Source organism: Toxotes jaculatrix, chromosome 8 (genome assembly GCF_017976425.1).
Source record: "Toxotes jaculatrix isolate fToxJac2 chromosome 8, fToxJac2.pri, whole genome shotgun sequence".
NCBI classification, from domain to species: domain Eukaryota; kingdom Metazoa; phylum Chordata; class Actinopteri; family Toxotidae; genus Toxotes; species Toxotes jaculatrix.
In genome coordinates this window covers 3734251-3760321 of record NC_054401.1, presented here as the reverse complement: position 1 = coordinate 3760321, position 26071 = coordinate 3734251, and the positions used below count along the sequence as shown (strand labels likewise).

Sequence of the window (26071 nt, the reverse complement as noted above, 5' to 3'; positions counted from 1 at the left end):
TCCGACCAACAGTCCAAATTCTAAAGACATTCAGATTGTAATGATAAAACCGATAAATTTAACTGATTAATTGTAGAAGTGTTAAATTATTAGATCACAGTAAATGTGAGCACAATGAAACATGAAAAATAAAGATGTGAAGAAAAAGCCTTAGAAAAAAGGTTGTATCTGTTTTCTATTCAACTAGTAATTCAACATGTTTCACATTGATGAAAACAGAAAAATGAATTGGCTGTAGTATTTAGGTTCTCGTTCTTAATGCCAGTGTAACCAAAACTTAACATTTAGCATCATGTAGCTGTGAATAAGCTTAAGCAAGTTGAGGTTTTGCTTTGGTTATTTCACTCTGACGCATCTTTTAAGGTCCTTCCCTCATTCACTCTTTAACTCGTCTCCTTACCTTTCACCCTCGAATCTTTCACACCCTTAAAAATCTTTGTTGGTTTAAATGTTTGACTCACACAATGCTTTGTGACATACATCAAATAACACCACCTAAATTGGGGTTGGGGGTAACCTCCTTTCCTCCCTCCCCCGACCGAATCACTTACACCGCCCCACCACACTCACACTTTCTGTTTCTTGTCCCTCCCTCTCGCTGCCTCTCATCAGTCCTGCATTGTTTTGTGTTGGGAGAGCGCTCGGGCCGATGGGGGTGTCCTCGTTTGACCTGCCGATTCCAGGTTCAACCGGAGGCCACGGGTTCAAGGGGATGGAGATGAACAATTTTTCTCGTTTTGTCCCCCTTTTCAAGGCGGCTTTCTTCGTTTTCTGTCAGTGTCGGAGCGGTGGAGGTGATCAGAGAGTCGGCGGGAGGCTGAGCGAGCCCCACAGACTGGAGCAAATCTTTCCTCAAAAGTGGTTTTTAAGTGGGAGGGCTGCCTGCTGTGATTGATGGAGGGAAGTTTTACATTTGGCTGGAAAAAGTGGAGGTCAGAGCGCTGCTACAGTGTGTGACTTTACATCTGAATATATTTCCAAGTAAAATTAAATTGCACAACCCAGCACGTCTGTGATGCGTCAAGGAAACCAAACACTGAGACTAGCTTTCTCTGGACAGAGAAACCTTCTCTGACACAGTTTTACTCTAGTTTTGTTTTCTCAGAAGTGGAAGAAATATGTAATATATATGAATTAGCGGGGGAGGAGGATGCTTTTCTCTTTAGCAACCCCAGAGTCTGATCTGATGAAGGCTGATAAGATCGGTGTAGATTTACATGAAAGTCCTGCCCACGAAGCTGGAAACAGTGACTAAGTAATGCTCTTACATCATGACTTGACCTCGCCCATAGAAATCTCATAGCAGCGTTATGAAAGTGAACAGGTGGAGCGTTTACCGGAGAGTCTTGGCCTCTGTGAGGATGGACATGGTTAGATTTCTTATCAGCTTGTTCACATTATCTTACTATAAATATTTCATTTAACAGACCCACGATCAGAAACATGATCACTGAACATTTATTGATGATTTTGACTTCACATGTTTTTTTATTAACACTATTTAATTTGTTCTTATTATGATCCGTTATTTATGATTATACTAAATATCTGTTGCTTTGTTGATTGTTTCCTTTTTATGGTGTAAACTTGTCGCAGCTTTTGTTCCTCATTCTGTTCTTTGACAGTGTCAGTGAATGTTGAATGACACTAAGACCTTCATGGGATTTTGCAGTAATGAGGCAAAATGTACATTTTTGCCATTAAAATCAATTCAAATCAAATCATCCGCTGGAGATAATAACTGTCTAGAGCAGAGGTCTCACTGCATTAGTTTGAAACTGAGGAAATATTAAAAATGTGATGATGATCAGCGATAATCAGTCTCCTTGAGGAGTCACAGTGAATACAGAAATATATGAATCACGCCTTTGTGTTCAGATTTGAAGTTGATGAGTGATTTTTGACCCAAACTGCACCAGTTTGACTCTGAGGGTTTTAAGGTAGCTGGGCTCCCTTCATGAGCTGTGTGTCACAGATGTGCTGCAGCTCAGACTGATGTAGAACAACCGCATGCACCTGCCTCTTTCACCTCACTCACGCAGCCTCTTTGCCTCAGGTCTTGGACGGAAAAGCACCGACTGTGATCACCAGGCTGCTTGTGATCACTTTTGTGCTTGTTTGTCAGTGTTGTAAGGTGTGATGTTGTGTGTTTGCAGCAGTGGGCAGCCAGAGCTCCAGCTCCAGCTCCAGCTCAGATGATCTCTTCACCAGCCCCCCCTCCCCGCCTCCACCTCCTCGCACTTACAAGCCCTGTTTTGTGTGTCAAGACAAGTCCTCAGGTTACCACTACGGAGTCAGCGCCTGCGAGGGCTGCAAGGTAACACATCAGGCCTGCTTCTGGTCTGCTTCACAGCAAGCTCTTTATTAAAAATACAAGCATTTTGGAAATGTGTGTCATGCTGTAAAACAGGGAGGTGTCTCGTTCTGAGATGAAACCAGCTACAAAGCTCAGAAGAAGTTGGTCAGTTATTGATTGATGTATTTGCTCTGTGAAAACACAAACATCACTACAGGGCTTCAGGTTTGCTCTGATAAATCGTGTGTGAGTGTGAGTGTGAGCAGTGTCTCAGTATTACAGTAACGGTCGTATAACATACATAACACAGGCCTTGTTCCACTCAACATGGAGTTTCATCTGGTAAATAACCTGATTTGTGTAATACCACAAGATATGTATATTCATTGTTTTGTTTTTACTGTTTACTAAATTCATGTTTTAGTCTGTGCCATGTTTGTGGAAAATGATTGGACTAAATTAATTCAATTAAATCAAAATACATAACAAAAGGTCCAAAATTTACTGTAAATTATGATGATGATTTTTTTTAACAACAGAATTAGTCGGTATCTCAACATATAGAAGACGGATTTGCACACAGTTTTGTCCACACACTCCTGATGAATCCTACTGACTGTGGTGGTCACTTGATCATTCCTCTAGTGCCACCAGCAGGTCAAACTTTTAAGTTGTCCGGTCAAATATCTCTGTATCTAACGGATGGTTTGGTGTTTTTTTCCAATGAATGATGTACTTACATTTTACATGTTTGATCATTTTCTGTCACATCAGTTATTGATTACTGTATTTGTACAGACAAAACACCAGTATCACTGTAATTTAAGCAGGATTATTTCATCTACTCTGGTAACTTAATTCATTAATATCTTCCCTTTCCTCCCCCTCATGCATCTGCAGGGCTTCTTCCGCCGCAGCGTGCAGAAAAACATGGTATACACCTGTCACCGTGACAGGAACTGCATCATCAACAAGATCACCAGGAACCGCTGCCAGTACTGTCGGCTGCAGAGGTGCTTTGCTGTGGGGATGTCGAAGGAGTGTAAGTGTCTGAGCCTCTCTTATGTGGCAGGAGGCCTCTGCAATGTTGATAATCATGGGGCATCTGTAGCGGCAAAAATGAGACGTTCACTATTCTCCAAAGGAGAAAAGTGTGAACACATTTCGAGTAAATTATGACACTTAAAGGACAAGGCAGATGTAAAACAGTAGATAGTGGAGAGTGGATTGTAGATGTCCTTTTCCAGAGATAGTAAAGTGTAAGAAGTGAATGAAAGGTCAGTGTCGTAACTGTGAATCTTTGACTCATTTTTCTTTGTGTTTCTGCAGAACCAGTTGCATGTTTCATAACTGGGAAAACAGTGAAAGAAATGCATAGTAAGACTTCATTTACGAATGAGCAGAAATATTGTTACGTAACTGTCCTGCGAAAACCATGAATCTCAAAACATCAACTTTTCATGAGCTAAGAAAGCCAGCCCTGCTTCCAGCTGTGTGACGATGCATTTTTCAGCAAACCCAGTGGATTTTTAAATGGTTTATTCAGCTCCTCAGCTTTTAATCAGAATTTTCTCAAATCACAAATCGCAAAGCACTTAGCATTCAAAGTGACCGCACTGGTTTTCTTTGGACAGTGAACTGCGTTCGTTGTATTAACTCCCTTTAATTTTTTACAGACACGTCATTTGTTACTGCTTCAGCAATCAGTTCAGAACACAATAATGTTCAGATATCCACCCATGAGCGCCATCCACCCAACCCCCTAAAAATGTTTAACCATTCATCTGAGTGGCCTTCAATTATTTCTGTGCTTTCAGAGCGATGAGCCGTCTATGGACTTTTCTTTGCTCTTTCCTCTCAGGCAACATACAGGCCGCACATCTTCTTTTGGTGGAGGTCACTGGGGCTGAATGCAGCATGACAAAAAAAGCTGCAGACATTATTCAGAGCTGAATAAATTCATGCCATGTTCTTCATGTGCTTTTGGGTTGGAACAAAAAAAGAAACAAAGAAAAACAGTTAATATTCTCCTTAAAAGAAAGAGTTGAACTTCAATTAAAAAAAAAAGCACTGTTGGAAGAAATATTCAGATCCTTTACTTAAGTAAAACTAGTGTAAAGTGTGAAAATATCCCTTTAAATATTAGCGTTCAAACTCTCCATTGAGAATTTCTTGGTGAACTCCAGCAGCACTCTAGCACCCCAACTGTAGAACAGAAACAAAGTCAGACTCTGTGAAACCCAGAAGTGCAGTGACCTAGATAACCGAGTGTGTGTGTGTGTGTGTGTGTGTTATGTGGTGGGAGCTGAGGGCAGTGATAGGGCGGCAGCGGAGGATCCACCCAGCCACATGTTCTCAGTGTTGCTTGTCCACACTCAGACACACATGCATTACATAACACACATACATCACATGTAGCAGACAGATGAATGCTATGTAACTGCTCGCTGGCTGCTTCGGTCCGTGTGTAATATGATCTCTCTTGGAGTGTTTACACAATGAGGACTGGATGTAGGGCATCCAGAGAGAGCGGGATGAGGAGGAGGAGGAAGAGTGGGCTTGGACTGAGGAAGGCACAGACTGAGTTGTTGCATAATCCTGAGCTCCCCTGACATGTGCGTAGCTGTCTGAGCCAAGTCAGTGGAACGCACTGAAATGTGTTGACACCGTTGCCGATTAAGCGATTATGAAAGTCTAACCTGAAGCTGGTGGGGCTGCGTTAGCCGGCTTCACGTGCTCCCTGGAGCAGCAGATAATCCACACATCTCACTGACAACTTGTGTAGTGTAGTACTGTTTGTAGTGTAAACTGTTTTCTACCAGAGTTACAGTGAAATCTGCTGACAGTGAGCTTTGCTGAGTTTTTTTCAGGTTGTTTTTTAGATGCTTTTAGAATCACAGTTGAAACTGACTTCACCCCATTGTACTCGGTTTAAGTACAATGGGCGAAAGTATGTGGAAACTCCAGTGCACATACTTTTCTGTACTTTTGGTCTGGCAGTGTTTGTCATGGCTGCTGAGGTGTTTCTTCAGTGTGTGTGTGTGTGTGTGTGTGCTTTAACATTTAGCAGCATAAACGACTTGTGCAACTTAGAGAAACTTGTTGTCATATGGTAAAATAGCACAGCAGAGTATGGGCTTAAAAGGTGAACTAAAATTTGAATTCTTTTCATTTTTTATTTAAGGAAATATAAACAGCGATTGTTCAGAGAGGATAAAATCATTTTTGAACATATTCGCAGAAACAGTATCTTCAAGCTTCAGGCCTCTTAGTGGGTGTTTCCCATGTCACAGGTTGACTCAATTCTGAGACATGTCAGTGTCTATTTCTGTGCCTTTATGTTCCATTAGCAATTTAGGCCCATCTCTCTTGCCTTAAACTGCATTGGTTTTAGGTAGTTGTATCTAATAAACCTGCAACTTAGTGTCTATACCAAGTGTATTCTGATTTCTTAGCAAAAATGCCGTTGCTACAGATCGTGTGGCTCTTGCACAGGATTTTTGTACAGATCAGTGTAAGTTGTCACTTCCAGCCATGTCTTTGTCCTCTGAATTGTGTGGACAAAAAAATAAGCATCTCGCATTTTCAAAACCAAAGCCTGTGTGCCATAGAAAGGCTCGTGAAGCCAACTCATCAGTGACCATATACAGTTTAAATTCAATAATATGAGTTTTAAATCAAATGCCAGCATTTGAACATTTAGATTATTTTAGTTACCTCCCAATCATCTTGTAACCGGCATCATCCTTTTCCCCAGCAGTGAGAAACGACAGGAACAGGAGGAAGGGGAAGAAAGAAGCGGTGAAGATGACCATCATGGAGACGTACGAGCTGACGGCGGAGCTCGGCCTCATAGTGGAGAAGATCTGCAGGGCTCACAGAGAGACCTTCCCCTCCCTTTGCCAGCTGGGAAAATACACCACAGTGAGTCAAGCGTGAGACCTGGCTGCTGGAATAAAAGAGAGATAAAGTAATCTGCAGACAGGGAAAACATCAAAGCTGTCCTCTCTGTCCTGTGACTCATTTGATTCAGACAGTTCAGTTTTATGAATAATAGTTGAAGGATAACATGACTTTAATCAGGTATTTCCTTTTTGGATGCCAACAGAAAACATCAAACACAAACACAATCTGTCCCTAAGCTTGTCTCACTTTACTTATTGTTTTTAAACATTTCTGTGTAAGTCGAGTTATTTTGTCCACAAACTGTCACTGTAGAAACCAAATAAGTTTGGAGCAGCAGCTCTTTCCACTTACAGGATTAATGAGGTCTGAAAGCCTCATAGGTAATGGAGGAATGTCTGCTGTGATCCGAGGCAAGAAGAGATTTAAGATGTCCGGGGGGCAGTGGCATTAAAAGCACTCCACATGTGATTCATGTGATTCAGAGACCGTCTTGTTACTGAAAGGTCAGAGCCCGATGCTCACAGTGGCATGAACACATGCTTAAGGATATTTTATGTCATGGTTAGAAATCTTAAATGTTAGCTGTAAACATAGCATCTAACAGGGAGAGATTAATAGAGCTGTGGTAATAAAAAAAATAAGAATTTATTTCAGATAACTATCATTTAATATTTGTTATTTTTCAAATTGGAAACAACACATTTACTCAGCAGATCAAGATTCAAATGTGTACAAGTTTCTATATTAGTTAAGATTAAAAGCAGATGTGCTTTTTCAGAAGATTTTCCTCAACAGATTTGCTTTTTCCTTTATTATTGTCAACTTTATTCTTCATATGCTGTACGTATGATTTCCACTGTATGCATTTCACATTTTTTCAAGTTTAAAGAAAATGAAAATGGAGCTTGAAAAACAAATAAGTAAAAGCCCGTTCTGACAGTTTTCAGGAACCATATTGCACACAGACCGAAGTAGCCAACAGGATTTTGATCAGTTACACACCTCAGCTCTGCTTTTGTCCTTGGTTGATTGCAGTGTTCATGTCTTCTGTTGTTTGAAAATCAGCTTGAAGCAAGTTCAGGTTCTGTAGGAAAACATCATGGCAGCCATTGGTGCGATTAAAGCTCCATTATCATTGTGTGGTATTCCAGATTCCAGTTTCAAGTACACATTTGAAAAGTCTGCACTCTGTTATCAGACAATGATGGCAAATTGTTTTTGTGGCTTTTGTGGCCACATCACAATCAGGTTGTTGAACCTGCAGACAATGATCATGAGACTCTGCAGTCCCTCTCTGTGTTTGGCATGTCTGGTTTTAGTGTGCTTTAGCTCAGTGTTTTGGTTTTACTGCCACAGTTTTACTACTTTGGTCCAGTCATCGACCACATTTCCAGCCGCAGCAGGCAGCTGTTTTCAGTGAAAAAGTTCTAAAAACCCGCTGAGCACGACCTCGACAGCACCAAGCAGCTGACAGACCCAGTTAGTGACTAGCTGGTGAACATAGTGGAGCTCATAGTGGCTAAAGAAACAGCTCACTGTGACTAAGCAGTTTTCCTTCAGGGGGTGGATGGAAACAAAACGGAGCTAAAAGGAAAATGAATATTTGACTTACATTCATCAGGTGGAAGCAAACATGACTAAATGTGTAAATAGGCAAGTTTTATTATTAGTGTGTGGTAGTTTAGTCAGTTAACAGTAAAAGCAACTGAAAAACTCCACTCTGAACAATAATTTGTCATCTTTTTCTCCTGCATTCAGAACTCCAGTTCAGACCACCGGATCCAGCTGGACCTGGGGCTGTGGGACAAGTTCAGCGAGCTCGCCACCAAGTGCATCATCAAGGTGGTGGAGTTCGCCAAGCGAGTGCCGGGCTTCACCGGCCTGACCATCGCCGACCAGATCACTCTGCTCAAAGCTGCCTGCCTGGACATCCTGGTGCGTCCATCCTCTACACAATCACACCGCACATGCACACAGACACGAGTCCTCCTGCCATTCACACCTTCTGTGAATCTTTACTCGCTGTCAGCCAACATTCATGCCAAAGACAAGCTGACAGGCAGGCTTGCAGACAGAGAGCAGCCCTCAGGCGGAGTGTGTTGCATGTTTTATTCTCCTTCATCCTCCCTCTGTCCCCTCCATCATTCACTGCCAAGGCTGCCTGTCATTGTCACCATCAGATTATCATGATAATGATTTATGATAATGATAATAAGCCCCGTTGTGTTTCATTTTAACACATTTTTCCCTGATGAGGCATTCTGGGACTTTTCCTGGCCAAGTTCTCCTTGTTTGGTCTTCATCAGTCTTTTCCTAGCACCTAGAAAATGTCACATAGCAATAACAACACAGACCATGTGGGCCATGCATGAAGAAAGAGCTAAGAAGGCTAAGAGTCTGCAGCCATGTGAGGAGAAAATGAATACAGATGCTGTTCTGCTGGGATATAATGTGTTGAATAGAAACAGCAGTTTTAAGACAGTCTGATGAAAAAATAATTTTCATGTGGTTCTTGTCTTGTGCATATCAAACCACTTAAATCGCTCGAAGGCTTTTAATGTGAAATAAATGAGGAAGTTTTTAGTTTCCATGAATCAGCAACAGCAAACAGAAGCAGATCATTTGACAGGCCACATGAGAAATTTAAACCCTCTAATAATATGACAAAGGCTCTACTCATCAGAGTTTACAGTAGGAATTATTTCCAAACAAGCTGATTGAGAAACTGTATAAATCCTGTGGTGAAAAGCAGAGGGTGGAGCAATCAGACAAACATCAGGCTGAAATTCATTTGCTGTGCTTTTGCCTGAACTCTTCTGTTCTTCTCTTTTCATCCAGATCCTGAGGATTTGCACTCGCTACACTCCAGACCAGGACACCATGACCTTCTCTGACGGGTTGACCCTGACCCGCACTCAGATCCACAATGCTGGATTCGGACCGCTGACAGATCAGGTTTTCACGTTTGCTGGGCAGCTGCTGCCGCTGGAGATGGACGACACGGAGAGCGGGCTCCTCAGCGCCATCTGCCTCGTCTCTGGAGGTACAGGAGCTTGGACTGAAATAAAACCAGTGTTAGATAAACCAACTGTGCACAGTCTGTATTTTCTTGGAATGTGTTCTGCATTAACTGTGCCAAGGAAAATGTTCTCTATCTCTGAACAGACCGACAGGACCTGGAGGAGCCGTCTAAGGTGGAGGTGCTGCAGGAGCCGCTGCTGGAGGCTCTGAAGATCTACTCTCGCAAACGGCGACCCAGCATGCCTCTCATGTTCCCCAAGGCCCTCATGAAGATCACTGACCTGCGCAGCATCAGTGCTAAAGGTCAGCAACCACTGACTAGAGATTGTAAGAGTGGAGACATTGGCTCAGGACATGTATGTACGTCGGCACAAGAAGCAAATACTCGGTGAAATGAAGCAGTGATCCCCATCATCTCAGCTGGTTGTAAACCCTTTGGGAAGAGCTGTGCAGGCCCCCAGCTGCCCCCAGTGTGGGCAAGAAAAAATCTGCGCCTGATCTCTCAGATTAATGATGACACCCAGTAAAATGAACAGTCAACAGACATCAAGTGTCAAAAGGTGCAACACAAACATGAACAGGTCTGCCTGAGCTAGCTTGTAGAATAGAATGTTACTTGCCATTTGCACAGATACATTGCAGTACCCCCCCACCCCCGAGTCAAGCTTCAAAGTGTTTGTGAGAGATGCAGTCCAAAGAAGCAGCCTCTTTGAAGATTTTCTTTTGGGCATTCTGCCTTTTATTTGATAGTTGACCAACAAGGGCAGAGAGAAAAGGGTATGGCATGCAACGAAGGTGCCCCCCTGCCTGGAACTGAGCCGTGGATGTTGCGGCCACATGGTATACGCTCCAACCAACCACTGACTGGATGCCCATAAGCTGCCTTTTGATAATCTGCCTTATGTTTTCTAATAAAGGCTAAATCTGGCATGAATGTGTGTTGTGTAAAAACATTTCTGTGTCCGTTTCCACAGGGGCTGAGAGGGTGGTGACGCTAAAGATGGAGATCCCGGGCTCCATGCCTCCTCTGATCGAGGAGATGCTGGAGGATCTGCAGAACCTGGAGAAGCACCAGAAGAAACACTCGGAGGAGATCCGAGCAGAGCAAAACACCAGCGAGCACACACACACCATCTCCTCACAGTACACGTTCTCCTCTGGTTTCTTACTCTGAAGCTGCTCTAAGAACATTTTGTCTTGTCCTTCTGCCCAGAGAAACCGTTAATTATATGAAGTACAGATGCAGTTCAGAGGGGTACTTGTGTCTTACCTCAGTCTTTGGTCAGAGAAATGTCGATGAATATTCACAAACTGATCTGCAGGCGTGATCTGCAGACATGATGAAAAAAGAGAATGATGCAGTAACGTTTTAATCAGTCACAGTTTAATTTTTTAACCCTTGGTCGCAGGCACCTCATAACCACAGAGAATCACTCTCAACCTTTCTTTATCTGGATTTTATTGTATTTATATTTGCATGAGATATCACATGGATTAATTTTTTACCTCATTAAATAACAATGCCTTTAGTATTAGTGTAGCCAAGATAGCCAACATATGGAATGGATTTTTTTAGCTTTTTATGTGAATTTTTTCACTCGGCAGAGTCGCTGTTTGTACCTGATGTGTTGATGTGCTCTGTAAGAAAAGAAAAGGGAAATGTAAATGCAAAAACTTGATGGAGGTTTTACTCGTGAATGTTTATAACCGGTATTAACAAAGTTCACAAACTGATGTAGCTGAGCTGATGTAGGAAATGTCAAATTACAGTACAGAAAACAAAAAGTACAACAAATAAGTACTTCAGACAGTGTTGGAGTTATCAGCTTGTCTCTCAGTGGGTGTCAACTCTTTCTGGAGAAGCTGTGCATTTTTCTGGAAATCTGCTATTTTTTATTTTGCAGTATGAAGCATTAAGAGTTTCTACACTCTGAAGCTTATACACAAGGATGTTTATTCATATATATTCTAAATGCAAAGTCTTAATCCTAGAAGGTAGATTTACAGTTATTAACATGACTGGATATTGTTCAAAATGTTTGAGATACGTTACTTTGATGAGTACTGTATAAACATGCAAAAAAACAAACAAAAAAAAACCTTTGTGCTTGCGGCAAAACAAGCCAGTTTCTGAAATGCACCAGTGTTTGAACACAGATAGCTGTTAACGAATTTTGCCTCATTAAATACAGTATACTGTGGAAATAATAATAATAATAGAAATTTAAACCAGACAATATGATTAAAAATGTAGCTGTACTCACAACAGGAGAAAAAGAATTATGGGAAATGTGGCCTGAAGTTTGAGAAAACAAAAGGCAACACATTAAGCAGCAGCATCTCATAGAGTTAGCAAAGCAGGTGAGAATAATATATAAAGTCAATAAATATCATGACATTTGTGCCTAAAACATGTACATTCCACGGAAGAGAAGGATCTTGTTTATTGAAGTGTACGAAATCTTATAGCAAACAGCCTATGTACTGCAGGAACTCATGTGTGCCTACACTAAATGTGCCAGACATTTTCCATATCTGGGAATTTTACATATTTTGCAAATTTAACAAGCTGAAACATCCATGTATGACTCCTGTATGTACATATCTGTGATCATTTTTCATGTTGCATCCATTCTGTTACTAAACAGATCACATTTCCTCACATTTCATTGCGTTTTTTTTTTTGTTTGTTTGTTTTTTTATGTTGCTCTATTAAAGTCTTGTGTACTGGCTTTCATTTTGCCCTTACATGTTTGCCCTGATGCTGCAGGCGTTTGTTATTTCTGAGGTGACACTGCCGTTCCTCTTTCATGTTCCAAAGCTGTGAGGTATTTTGAGGTCAGCTCACCTTCTCTCAAAACAAAGGCTCGTACTGCCCCCTGTGGATCTTGTGAGGAACTGCACTGCAGCGCAGTTAAAATTCAGTCTGCTGAGTTTTATCTGCCCAGTGCTAAGTAAATACCAGATTTCACAGACTAATGAGCTCCATTTAAAACAGCTGTTTAAGAGAAATAACTTTATTTTTTTCAGTTTACTAAGATTTAAAAAAAAATCATCAGAGTGAATAGGTGGTTTCTTTCAGGACACATTAGCCTCCATTTTCAGTGTCAGCTCCCAACTGAGATAACAGGGCAGATGTTGTTAACACAGCTGTAGCCTCATGATGATTTATATTCCTAGAAAATGAGGTGAAATTGAAAATGTGTGGCTGACACATAACCAAAGGCTGGCTCTCTGGAGTTTGAACTCCCTGAGTCACCGTGATAGTAACTGCTGACTCAAGCTTCTTGGAATTAAGCAGTAAACTAATTTTGTACATTTACTCAAGTATAGTACTTAAGTACAATTTTAAGGTACTTGTACTTGTAAAAGAGGACTGAAATGTTTATATTAATGAGACAAATGCTTACAAGTGGACATTGCATTAAAATGTGTTTTGTTTAATATGCATTTTTTTAAAAATAGTCTGTTGTTCATTATACAGATTATACTGACAATTCCCTTTTGGATCAAAGTGCGCAAGAAAGCTTATTTTCAGCTGTCGTCAGCTCTTCAAAATGACAATGAAAAGTTCAGTGAATTACATACAAAAAATAGATATATTTTAGATGTTCATCATATTGAAAAACTGAATGTCAGAGTGCGTGTTAATTCAAGTGGAAAAACATTTGACCTGGTTTTAACGTCTGCCAAAGCTGCAGTCAAACACTGTGACATGTTTGAAGATTGATGCTGAATTAAGGTGAAGGCTTGGTTTCTTATCAGCTCTTTGGAAGCGAATTGAATGAGGAAACTGGCTCGAAGCCACTTGAAACACACGCTGTGAGGAGTTAAAGCAGTCAAACCGCTGAGTCTGGTCCTGAGAATTCAAAGCACTGAACTCAGACAAACCTGAAAAAACAAATCGGAAAGTTTCACACGAACAGAACGGCTGAACCCCACAGATAAAAAGCTTTGGGTAGTGTTGGCTGTTAAATCTGTTGTTTTTCTGTGTATGTGTGTGTGTGTGTGTGTCTGTGTCTGTGTGTGTGGGCCAGTTCCCTTTGATATGACAGGTTTGTGATGGGTCAAACATTCACAGGCTATTCATTTTTAACTTCAGCTGACAGAAATAAACATAAATCAGCCTCAAAATTCATTGCATGTACAGTATGAGGGTAGTATAGTAAATTATCTCGTCTTTGGAGATTAGCACAGTCACATCACAGTTGTACAAATAGTCAATGCCTGAGAACCAATGAGAATGAGAAGTGTGGTGACATAAACATGTCTGCTGTGGAAACATGTTACACCAGCCTTGTCACAACAATAACCTGCCAAGTAGTCAACAGATTAAATACAAATAAATACAGGTTTTTATATATGATTTCCACAGGTTTATGTGTGTTATATATGTCTAAAGTATGTGCAAAAATATTTTAAATAAGATTAACAATATTTCAAGTACAGTATAACTGTGAACTCAGGCTGATGTAAATGTTAACACGCTGAAATAAATTCAGTAAAGTTTCTCCAGCTGCATCTGTGACTTGTGAGGATGAATACAGATGATGGTCACTTCTTTTCCTGGTCATTTCTTTTCTCTGCGATCCTAACATTAACACAAAACACAAGAACAATTGTAAATATTTCAACCCGCAACACTTTCATTTCAGTTTGGTGAATTCAGGAAATGCTCTTTTTCATTTCAAAAGTTGAGAAATATCATACAGAAACTAATAACATGGGGCAACGGAAATTAATAAGCTTGAATTATCCATAGTTACACCTACATTTTGTGGTGTTTTGTGGCATGAGAGCCCGTAAACTGACACTTGACTCACTGATTTTACAAGAACCTACAGTGACATATGCACTCAAACAAACTGTCACGGAAATCGTGACAATCATGACTCACCATGAGGCTAGTAATTATTTTAGGTAGCATATGTTATCACAGCGATGGAAAGAATGTGTTTTAGAAGTCATCCACCTGTATAAATTCTCAGCTCACCTGCTGTTTGTTGCTTCATAGTAGCTGTTCTCCTGCAGCAGCTCCTCTATGATCCCCTGAGAAGGAACATTTGAACAGGAAATCACTTCAGCAGCAGCAACACTGAATATGACCATGAAGTGGAAATTAAAGAATTTTCTTCCAATATGAGTGTATTTTTTTTTAAAGTTTATTAATTCATCCTTACATTTATAGCTGTATGGTGAATATGAAGCTACAGCAGGCAGACAATATGCTTAGCAAATTAGCATATGTCCCAAAATGTTTAACTATTCCTTCAATGAATAAGCAAAAAAGAGAATTGTTTTTTTTTGTGACTAAATTGAATCCTTATTATCTTCTCAGAGACACTGACCTGCATCTGCTGATAGGTAACTCCCTCTTTGAGATTCCCATCACCTGTCAGAAGAAAAAAAGGGAATCAGCTTCACTTTCTGGGCCTTAAAAATTTACACATCTAACAATGACTTTGATTTTTGAGGTCAGGGGGACAATCTAGCAAATCGCTGTCAGATTACATCGATAATTTCCTTTAAGTTTGTGAAAGAGCAGCTCTGCTAAACAGCCTAAAGTGTCTTGTTTGTTGGTGTATTTTACTGGGCGTATATGGTGAAGCTGTGGTAACATTACTGGAACTCTACCTGTGCTGTCAGCAGCGACGGGGTCTCCTGCAAAGTGGTGGATCAGAGGCCACCAGTCTGAACTGGTGGAGCCTAATTCCATCAGCTCTGGAGAGGCCTGGAGGAGCTGCAGGGAACAAGGAGGCGGAATCTCATTCTGCTGACAGTGTGAGCACCAAATGAAGGTAACCAAATTTTATCTGACTGTTCAGAAATGTGTGTCAATAACTACTCAAACAGGATTTTTTTTTTCCTGTAAATGGGCGCATGAGCGCATGAAAGATGGCTTTAGTAGTGTAACACTGAACTGTAACAATCTGTAATCACGTGATAAGAATTTTTTTTTTTCATTGGTTGTTACGTTATCTTAGCCCGCCCCTTTCCTTTTTTAATTGACACGTAAGTGACAGGCTCGACTCCTGCAGGCCAATGGGGGGAGTTGTAGGTTTCAGCAGTGAGGATCACTTCCGCGTTCAAAAAGCTGCAGGTCCTCGGCTGCCGCTGGGGACTGGTTTCAGAACTAAGCAATTCTCCACTGACCTCCATGTTAAAATAGCCAACTTTACAGCCTAAAAACATATTTACAGCCTGGTACATTTTTGTTTTTGGTCTCTATAGTTTCCACCTCCGTGAACCGTTTTAGTGTTATGTAGGCTTAAAACTCTTACATAAATTAGGGCGTGGTTACGTTGACTGACTACTCCATAGACAGGCACTGGCAGTTAGCTCTTTGCTAAAGCATCGGCTGGGCTAGACGGCTATATCCAGAGGCCTCCGGCTACCTCCAGCGGTTGACAGGGGCTGCTGTATCCGTGTTTGTTTGCCAATGTTCGGATAGGTTTTTGTGACAATATGGCTTGTACTAACCGACCGTCGAAGGAGACTGTGTTACAGTTTTTTCGGTAAGTAAATTTCTCACTATTTTACCTGGATGTTTGCACTAATTAGCATGTGTTAGCATATTTTGCCGCTGGCTTATAACTGAATTTCCGGTGGCTGCTGATACAGATAGAGGACCGGAGCAGCTAATGTTAGGAACACTGCTGCGGTGTGTTCCGTGCTCTCAGAGTCCGTTTATTGCGGGAATACTAGGCTACAATTTTATTTCGTCTCATTTTTCTGTTTAAAAAGTCCGACATTGCATGGACAGAGCAGCTCCGTCAGTAAGCCGCTGCTGTTTTTGTGTGCTGCTGTAAGTGGATAGTGGGTGGAGGCAGCGGTGAAAGCCGGTAAATATTAAATATAGCTACGAGCTAAGTGGCTGACCCGTAGAGTAACCGCCTCTCCGCCAAATATGGACAGTACACTCCCACTAAAATCCAAGATGGCGCGGCTCAAATGCCCATGGTTTGGTCACAAAACCGACACCCCGAAACCAATGGGTGACGTCACGAGTGCTCCGTCCATGGTTTATACAGTCTGTGCTGCAGACGTGCTGGATTCTTCCCGTGTCCATAGCAACGGCGCATCAGAGAAATGTCCCGGTATTTTTTACAGCGTGAGAAATACAATATGTGGCAGGAGTGCCTGACAAAAGACCGAAACGCGTGACTGCCACGCTCAATGCGTGAGAGTTGAGAGCCCTGCCACAGTCAGTAGGATGAATCCTCTTAGGACCATGAATGTTTGTGCAAAATTTCATGGCAGGCTATCTGATAGCTGTGGAGATATTTCAGTCTGGGTCTAAGAGGTGGGCTGACACTGCCATCTCTAGAGCCAAGATGCTAGTGTGGCAAAAATTACAGGAAATGAATTACTCTTGCCTGAACCAGTGATTTCTTACCATCACTAAATGTCAGTGAATTACAAGTAAGCAGTACAAACCTTGCTGAGCTGCACTTTCAGGTTGCATGGATCGCTTCCATGGTGGAACAGAGATTTTTTCAATCTTTCAATGACCCGTCGTTTGATGTTGTGGTGCGGAGCTGGTGGAAGCTGGAGATGAAATTAAGATAATCCAGTTTAACACAACACATTCACAGTCACGTACAGCCACTGCTGTGAAGCTCTCCTCTCCTCTCCTGGGTCAGCTTTGTGTGATGATAAAAATTAAGAGCCTGTTTGCAGACAGACCAATATGAGTAAATCTAAGGGGCCAGAGAGCGATGAAATCACTACGATCACTGGTCATAAGGATTTTCTGTGCAGCCTTAAACTGAACACTGATGAGATTTAATCAAAACTTTGTATTACTATACTTGAGAGATGTAGATGATTTTGTGCAGCTGCACGAGGAGCCTCTGGCTTGGATCATCAATCTGTCGAAGCTTCTTCTGGGAGACACAGATCCCTGCTGACACTGAGATAAGATCAAAACCAAACACACTGACTGACGAGAGCTAAATAAACAGGACAGAAGCAGTTTATGAGAGACAATCGTGACTTTCAGACTTTTGAAATGTTTGTTCTTTGGGCTGTTTTATTTGTGCAGTCTACTCACATAGTCATCGTCAAGGGACTTAAAAGCAGAAGTTTAGGCTTTTGCATTAGGGTGAAAAGGTACCTGGTCTGGGTTTCATCTTAGCTGCAGCATAATCCCCACTGAGAAGAAAGGCAAGAGGGGAAAGGGAGTTCAATAAACAGTTTTAGATAAGAATAAACTGCTGGTTTGTGTCTGGATAATGGTATATCAACAAACATATGCCAAACTGTTTTTTCCATTTCTAAATGAAAAGAATTTACTACTAAATTACTAAAATAACTTCCCACTGCCTCCAAATGCAGAAATAGGTTTCTCATTTACCTAGATAGAATCTGGTCAGGTGTAACACAGGTGCTGGACTTCAATCCTGGCAAACAAAACCAAGAGATCAAATCTTGGTTACTTGAGAAAAATCCACAGCACAGTTAATTACCCAATCTGAACAACTTAAACCAAAAGAAATAAGAGAAAACTGAAAACAGCAGCTTCTTTCTTTAAAAGATCAGCTTTGTTATTGCCAGTTCAAATCCCAGACTGCCAATGAACAGGCAGACATGGCCTTTAGCAAGACAAACATGCGTCTTCAGGGAAAAACAGCGTGTTTGTTGTGTTAACATTTACTGAGTGAAAATGAAAAACCGCTCCCCAACATCATGATGAATACACTCGCAACTGGCAGAGAACTAACCGTAGTGTTTTCCTACAGAGGCAGTGGTGTTGGTATCAGATGGTTCAGCATCATCATCTGAGGCATCATCTGAACACACACGCACACATTAATATTTATAATATGGCATCATTTTGAATTTAAATCTCTCCCAGTCTGTGTGAAATCCTGAGCGGTATGAAACAGATTCACCTTGACAGATTATTCGCTCGCTGTGGATTGAACTGCAGGCTGCAGAAGAGCGTGGAGCCGGACGTTCAGTTTTCATTAAGGATTTTTCCTGAGAGCAGTGCAGCACACCATTAATTCAAACAAACTATTAAAAAAATCCTACAGGCACTCTCACCAAAATATTTAACAATATCAGAAAAGGATTTAAAACAGGTACAATCCCACATGAACAGCAGCTTTGTTTCCTTTTTGTACCAATCAAAATAATCCTAAAAGGTTCTTTCAGATTTTCAAAATCTAAATTACCCGTGACAGGTCTGAGACGCTGGTCCCGGTTTTGTGCCTCTCCATAAAGTACTTCTGCGCCCGCTTCCTGTCTCTCTCTGCTCTTCTTTCCAGTGCATTCTGGGACATGTAGAGGCCGTCCATCAGCCGCATCATGAGGTCAGAGATCCTGGAGCTGACGGCCACAATGTCCGGCCGCTGGTCTGCATCTGGACTCAAACACCTGACAGGTCATCCCATAACAGAACACAGTACTGTATGAATGTGTGAAAACAATGAGTGATTTTAATATTAAAGTACTTTTAACCATAAAAGGCATATAATTTGTGACATAGATGAAAGTCAAATTAGTTTTGTTTATTCTATATGCTAATAAATAAATCAGTAAAATCAGGCTTCGAGTTTAAATCAATAACACCAAATCAATTAAAGCCTGTATCTCACCAATGGGTCAGAATGACTGACAGTGAAATATCAGAGAGAAATTTGTAGGACTTCTGTAGGAGTCATTCTTTTGCAGATTCTGTAAAACATGTAGACTTTATAGGTGCATTCATACACAGATATCAACCATTTCAAAATAAAAGTCTCACCATTTGATCATCTCTGTCACTCTCTCTGAAAAAGCGCCTTCTTCAACTGGCTCATAGATGGCCTCAACGATCTACCAGCACAGAATACAGAGGAAAAGATCAGTAACTGATGATAGGCAGAAAGCTTGAAGCTGGGAGTAAATGTGAACTTTGTGTGTGCGTCTTCATGTTGCCTTGCTGGCCAGTGACAGCATGTTGCTGCTGTAGAATGGAGGCTGTAAAGTGGCCATCTGGTAGAGGATACAGCCTAAAGCCCAGATGTCAGCTTTCTCTCCATACGGCTCGTTTTTCACCACCTCTGGACTAATGGACAAAACATAAACATCTGTAAATCTATACATATGAGGGACAATTAACATTTTTTTGAGCTGCCGAATATATTGTCTTTAAGTTGCTAATAGACTCTGATAACTTAAAACAGATTTGCCCTACTGCCTTAACTCGAAAGCAGCTGGACGCTCAGAATGAATTTCCTCACCAGGAGTAAAGGATGGTGCCGACCACTGACGTCAGCTTGCTGTTCTCCTGCTTCTGCTTCGCCAGGCCAAAGTCAGCTTCAAGCAGAGGAAAGATACAAGTCATAATAAGACAAGACAGGAAGTGGCACAAGTGGAAGTGTGTGGTGTGATAAACTGCAAATGCACACTCACTGATGGTGACTTTGTCCTTCTCCCCCAGCATGATGTTGTTTGGTGTAAGGTCGCGGTGGACTATTCTCTTCTCCTTGTGAAGATACCTCAATGCCAGGCACATCTGAGGGAGCATGAAGAGGTTACATCAATTAATTAGTAAGTAAGTTAATAAAGGAACTTTGTGGAGACTTGGGGAGATGTTTCCACTCAGCCTACTTAGCCAGTGGAAATTATTTACATCCATATTTTAGGCTTTCATCCAAAGCTATTGGCAGTGAGTGCAGAACTAGACCAGGCTGAAACTCCTCAACTGCTGGAGGATCAAAAAACTACTTTCTTCACACATTCTCAGTCACAGCATGAGGTGTTCAGCTCTTACAGCTAGCTCAGGTTGATGTCTTGGAAAATCTAAATTTACATAAAACCAATACTTTACCAAGAGATTTGTTTCCTAAATGTTGAGGTTGGCAGTTGTTACCTGTATGAATATGTTCCAAATTCTGTCTTCGGTGAACTTCTGCTGCTTCTCCTTCAGAGAGTTAAATTGCTCAGCCAGTGGCACTCCCTCGATCAGCTCCATCACAACGTACAGCTTGTCACCTGAAATGTGCAACCTGGGTTTCTACCTTTTAAATTTTGTTGCATTCCTTCTCACAGCTTGACTTGACGACCGTGTAAAAACAATTATCCTCACCTTCCAAAAATGTCTTGTAATATTTAACAATGTTCGGGTGTGTCATCTGGGGGAGGAAGAACCAAGCAGCACGTAAACAACACAAAACACATAGCACGTTACTAAATATATTTTCAGTGTATTAGCATTGAAAATTTGTGCCTGTTCTTTGATGATTGTCAGCTCAGAGATGATTTTCTCCACGTTACTGTCTCTGGACTTCTTGTCCTTGCCAAAGGCCGGGTTGTGCAGGTTCACCTCCTTCAGAGCCAGGAGGTTCTGGCCACTCTGCTTTCGGACCTGTCGTTGAGATAATTTACTGAAATCAGTGACACATCATCAGTGAATCATCTGAAGCATACTGGCCCAAGTGAAAGCTGCTGGCTGCACAGTCTGTTAGCTTCGAGGATGTTCATCGTACCTTGAAGACACTTCCAAATGCCCCGGTGCCCAGATGGTCCAGTACGGAGTAACCGCTTATGACTTTAAGGGGAGGTCGGTTCTGGTCCACAGCCTCAATGCTCTCTCTCAGACTTTCCAGCTCCTCTTCCTGCATTAGAAAAACACACAACACTCCGTCATTTTGTAAGGTAAGGAATCCTCCTTGTTAGTCTACATTTTTTTTTTATTTATTCCAAAACACAGTAATATATCTTTGTATTTTACAGCCAAAAACCAGCTGAATAAACAGATGAATCCATTTAGAAGCTGTTTTCTTACAGCGTAGAGTGAAACTTTGGTTTGCAGTCCCTCATAGGCCGTGAGGTCCCGCACATAATGGCCAACATCAATAAACAACTCAAAGAGGTCTGTGGGAAAGAGTCTGAAAAGGATAAAAGATTATATAACAGCAGTGGAGAACATCTGATGGGATTTCTTTCCAAAGCAGATATTCAACAGAAGCTAATTTTAAAGGATTTATGCATGACATGAACTTAAGGTTATATTCTTTTTTTTTTCCCAGAAATAAATATTTTTTAAATACATGTTTTAACTGTGTAACATCACCTCTTAAACAGATGCCTGTTTCTTTCCACACTAAAGAGAAACCGGAGAGTCCGAAATGCATAGCACTGCCAACATGAGAAAAGATATGCAGATGTGTTATTTTCTGGAAGTTAAAACATCTTCATTTACATCATAATGTGATTTTATACTCATACTGAATAAATCCACATACCTGTAGAGGTGTCACCTTTGCTCCAGAATTTTGTGGCAAAATTAACTTTGCTATAATGTAGATCCCATTTTCCTAAGAAAAGAAAGACAAAATTAACGATGCAACGTTTGATATAAAGGTGTACTGTGCACGTTTTAGGGACTTTCCTTCACCTGCACAATGTGGTGAGCAGATGTGTCATCCAGACTAAGCTCGGTCAACGCTGTACAGCAGGCTGGAAAAGGGATTAGATGGGATATGACTTAATTTAAGAACTCATACATGCAATTTTAAAGTCTCGGACACTCTGAACAGCTGTGAACAATAACAACTTTGTCTGGAAACACTGATGCCTTTGAAGTGTAAAAAAGTGTTTCTGTAGATACTTGAAAGGAGAGCTGTGCTGAATAACAAAAATATTAATAGTTTCAAACCCAAATGAGTTTTATTTTATAGTGGTGTCTTTTTTTCATTTACAACCATTTCCTCTTAAATCACAGCTACAAGTCTTGTTCCAGTGGTCTGGATTCTCGCTTCAGGAAAAAGATGTTTACATTCTCAGCTGGCGATAAGACTCCTCTGGGGGAAGAAATTTCTTCACGGTAAAGCCTTTTTCACTTTCATTATCAAAAGCACAAAGCTGAATTCTTTGGTTGAATTCTAACTCTACAGAAACATCAAAGAAAAAGCAGTGTTTTCTGTGATAACTTGTGTATTCCCTGACCTGACTGCAGGGCCATGGTGTTGTCCACCTCCTCCTGGGGACTGAGCTCCTCTCTGATGTGCTCTCTCTGGATGCGACCGGCTGCGTTGGCGCTGGAGAGCGTCTCGATTGAGGAGCGATCGGAGACATACTCCCTGTCACTGTAAGAGTTATTTTGTATGTTGCTATGATAAATCATAAAAATAAAAAGATGGCTTTGTCATTTGTTTCAGAATGGTGATGGTGGTCACTCCATTGTAGCTGAGGCCTCCATCAGGAGATGGAATTTAAGGGTAAAACTCAATAAGTCTGTAAAAGTCAGAATATCTTGGTTTGAGTTTGATCATTATATTTTAATCTGTTTCTTGTGCATCCCCAGCTTTATGGGAATGTAATAATAAATCACTGGCATGACCCTTTAAGACCACAAATCATTTCAAGGTTTTGGCTGAAGTCAGTTAAAGGGAAGCTGTTTTAACTTTGACTGCAGTTGTGAAAAAAGAAACTGGAAACAGATGATGTAACATGAAACTCAAAAACAATGCTACATTTGGCTTTAATTGCTGAGTTTCCACAACCTGTTGAGCAGCCAAAGCAGCTGCTGCACCCCTCCCCAGCTCCGGATCTCTGTCCTGGTGTCGGGATCCTCGCAGAGCTGGACCAGGACCCAGGCGAGGCTCCACAGCAGCTTCAGGTGCTGACCATGCAATAGGCTCAGCAGCACAGGCAGCCCCTCCAGCTCCCTCACCTGGTCTCTCACCTGCTGCACCGGTGACAGGAGCCTCAGCAGCTCCGCACTTATCCTGGAAGAAATAGTAGGATTAATCCCAATATTATATATATAATGATGATTATAGAAACATCATTCATTTTTCAGAGACAAATCTACAGCATTTAGACCTCATCTCCAAAACACTATTGCCCTATAAAACTTTTTTAAAGACTTATTTTGTGTTACAACCTTTGATAATTGTTTTCAACACCATTTTATGATTGTGGCCTTGCTTCTTTCCATGTTTTCTGGCTATATTTTATCAGCACTAATGAAAGAAGGAAGGTTCCCACAGATAACCGTAACAACTTAGACACAACAGTTTATCTGAGAGACGGACAATACATCAACAAAGATGTGATTTCTAACCTCTTTGACAGCAGGTCATATTCCTGCAGAATTACAAGGAGGTTCTCCACTATCGGTAGCTCCCCAATCTCCTCCTTGCATTCTGGGCTGCAGAAAAGAAATGCTTGCAGCAGATTAAGTCGTAAAAGTATTTAATGCATTAAATGAAATGTGTTTACCTCTCAGCCAAAGTGCTGAGTGCCAGCAGGGCTCCCAGCAGCACACTGCTGTCTGTGGTGGAGAGGAGTTTCACCAGGGTCTAGAAATGGTATATTTTATTAGGGCCTGAATTACATGAGGAGAAATTTGATTTGTGTTGATACAAACACTCTCTGATCATAATGCTTCAGGAAAAGTATGATTTCATATTTTTCATCCATCTCACAAAGAGAGTGCAAGATTTGTTATCACTCTATTTAAGGGTCGTCATTGTTTCATTTGACAACTGAGGGTAAATATTTGCCAAAATTTGCACACTGACAGCAGCAATGTTCACTACACCAAAAATATTAGGATTTGTTAGCTGGAGGTTATGAATATCCACTGCAGATCTAATGGAAATACATCTAATTCTGAACTGAACAGTGAAGATAAATACTTTCAATTCAAAATTTAAAAAAGTCAAATAACAGAATAAACAAATTAGAATCCAATGTATACAGTAAATGGGCAGTAGTGTAAAGGCCCGGTTCACCAACAGGAATGATTTCATGTTATGGCGCATTCAGTAGGTTTTAAACACACAATAAAATGTGTTGTTTGAAAACAAACAACACATCCTCACAGATAACCTTATCACAGCTTATCATTTACCTTGTGAGCGCCGCTCTCGATGACCCAGGCCCTTTGATTTTCAACAGCAGCGAGCTTCTGAAACATGTCTGCAGAGCAATCAACAAAGACAGTGTTGATAAAGACGCGCACAAGACTCAATTTATCGGTGCTGCTCTGTGATATAGCTTTCTGATTACTCACAGGTCATTGTGACCAGTTTCTGCACAGTAAATGCCTGTTCGCCGTAAGATATGTACATGGCAGTGACAGACTCCATATACTTAAAGAGAAACAGAGACGGGGTTACATGAGATGAATGTGGATAAATCAAAAAAAATGCAGCCTGTTTAGGCATGTGGAAAAAATCCTGGTGAAACTTTACCCTGGCGAGTGAACTGATACCCTGGAGCTGATGGAAGATTTTCTGAAAAGGGAAGCAGTTAAAAGAGACAGTTAGTGTTTTGAATGTTTTGTTGGACTAATATCGTTAATGAGGAAGTATACAAAAATAAATGTTGAAACAGCGTGCAGCAAGAGAACTGAAGGGTTGATCAAATTGTACCTGATGGTGAGGATCTCTGATCAGTAATCGTAGACAGATAAGAACCCTATGGACTGATTCAGGTGTTGCATGGTCAATCCACTCACTGTGCAAAGAGTAACTACTGTTAGTAACTCAAGCCTCATGGGTCACAGTGACAGAAATGCTATATCCAGGATATTTTACCTGCAGAGTCGGTTCTTGACCAAAGACACAAGGATGTCGGAGAAGAGTTTATGCAGTGGGTGGCCACTGAAGCATCTTTGGTCACTATATGTTATGCTGGAAAATGAATGTAGCTATAATTAGGCAGATGTACATGCTTTAGTTGTGCTCTCATGTGCACTCAACAAAGTTGTGTCAATACTACAGGAAGCCCAGCTAATTAGTACAGGGAAAGCACTTGTATTTTGCTGCACAAGATCTGCAGTGAACTTTGATGAACATGTTAACTTTAAATTTGGGAAATGGCTCATTTGCTGTGGAGTTTTTGTGTTTCCATTTACCTGCTTTGACTATCAGCTGATACAGCTGAGGATCTTAGTTTAAATTTTGAGGTGAACTATTCTTTTAAGATCATACATAAACTTTGAAGGTAAACCTGAATCTTTCCAGTTCAGAGGCTTCACTGCTGATGTTGCTCTCACTCCTGTGTCTGCTGGTGTCTTTTTGATGATGCAGGCCTTGTGATCTGCTGGCTCCATTGCTGCTTGCTTTACTGTGACTCAGCACTGCCACCTGCAAAAGAGGGAGTCTCGTACTACAATATATACACAAACCTGAAGAAATATGAGCTGGTGTGTATCGTTATCAAAATGTCTAGACACACTGCCTCAGAATGGCGTCACTTGTTGTTGTTCACCTCTTGTCTGGGGCCGGTTTTGGCAAGCAGGGACTGAAGCCTCCTGAGATCATGAGATGCCCTAGAAAACAGGCTTATCAGGTGATTTGTTTTGTCATATCAGGAAAATAAATTTAAAATTGTGTAACAGGCTATTAAATGGCTTAAAGGAGGAGATGACCCAGCTTACTTGCTCTGGATTCCTGTGGGTTTCAGGGGCAGTTTTTCTCCTTGTCTCCCTTTTTTAACTGAGTTGGACATTTTCAGCATTCCCTTCTGTTTCCATGAGTAGCCTGCGGTTCAGCTAGAGCAGGAGTGAAAGAAGGACTCATATCTTTTACTTTGATAAATAACTAAGTACAAGTTGCAATGTTTCTCATTCAAAATTGAGTAAAAGTACAAAAGCATTAGCATCAAAATATGCTTAAAGTTTACTTTAACATATAATAATAAATCATCATTAATTAATTAATTAATTATTGATTGGTTTTGTGTTATTCATCTGATCCTGCAAGGTAACTTATGTTATCAGTTAAATGGTACTCAGGTGAAATAGGCCTACAAGTACCTCAAAACTGTACAGTGCAATACTTGCATAAATGCACTTAGTTATTATTACATAGTGACATTTAGCTTGCCTTAACCAGAAATTTA

General features: G+C 41.0%; 2 protein-coding genes across 3 annotated transcripts; one reads left to right on the top strand and one right to left on the bottom strand.

Moving 5' to 3' along the window:
* Positions 1-2213: 2213 nt before the first annotated feature.
* On the top strand, positions 2214-10966 carry LOC121185683 (retinoic acid receptor beta-like). The gene is made up of 7 exons (XM_041044004.1): positions 2214-2317; positions 3197-3338; positions 6054-6220; positions 7961-8137; positions 9041-9245; positions 9368-9526; positions 10198-10966. Exons 2-7 carry the CDS (start codon positions 3227-3229, stop codon positions 10395-10397), a joined length of 1020 nt encoding a protein of 339 aa, XP_040899938.1. The 5' UTR covers positions 2214-2317; positions 3197-3226; the 3' UTR covers positions 10398-10966.
* A 2228-nt stretch (positions 10967-13194) lies between these two features.
* nek10 (NIMA-related kinase 10) lies at positions 13195-25687 on the bottom strand. Of its 2 annotated transcripts, none has more exons than XM_041044749.1 (35): positions 25608-25687; positions 25439-25499; positions 25178-25314; positions 24763-24858; positions 24598-24682; positions 24418-24459; positions 24237-24315; positions 24075-24142; positions 23441-23520; positions 23283-23369; positions 22720-22944; positions 22163-22302; positions 21612-21673; positions 21460-21531; positions 21288-21352; positions 21000-21102; positions 20701-20829; positions 20442-20579; positions 20301-20346; positions 20085-20206; positions 19625-19727; positions 19453-19528; positions 19148-19277; positions 18975-19045; positions 18403-18604; positions 18118-18205; positions 17947-18015; positions 17580-17625; positions 17340-17377; positions 17035-17135; positions 16661-16771; positions 14858-14963; positions 14572-14615; positions 14217-14272; positions 13195-13814 (listed from the first exon to the last, which is right to left on the bottom strand). In XM_041044749.1, exons 1-35 carry the CDS (start codon positions 25685-25687, stop codon positions 13778-13780), a joined length of 3195 nt encoding a protein of 1064 aa, XP_040900683.1. In that variant the 3' UTR covers positions 13195-13777. The 2 variants fall into 2 exon arrangements, with proteins under 2 accessions (XP_040900683.1, XP_040900684.1); XM_041044750.1 differs by having other exon boundaries at positions 18118-18225; positions 18417-18604.
* Between the last annotated feature and the right edge of the window lie 384 nt (positions 25688-26071).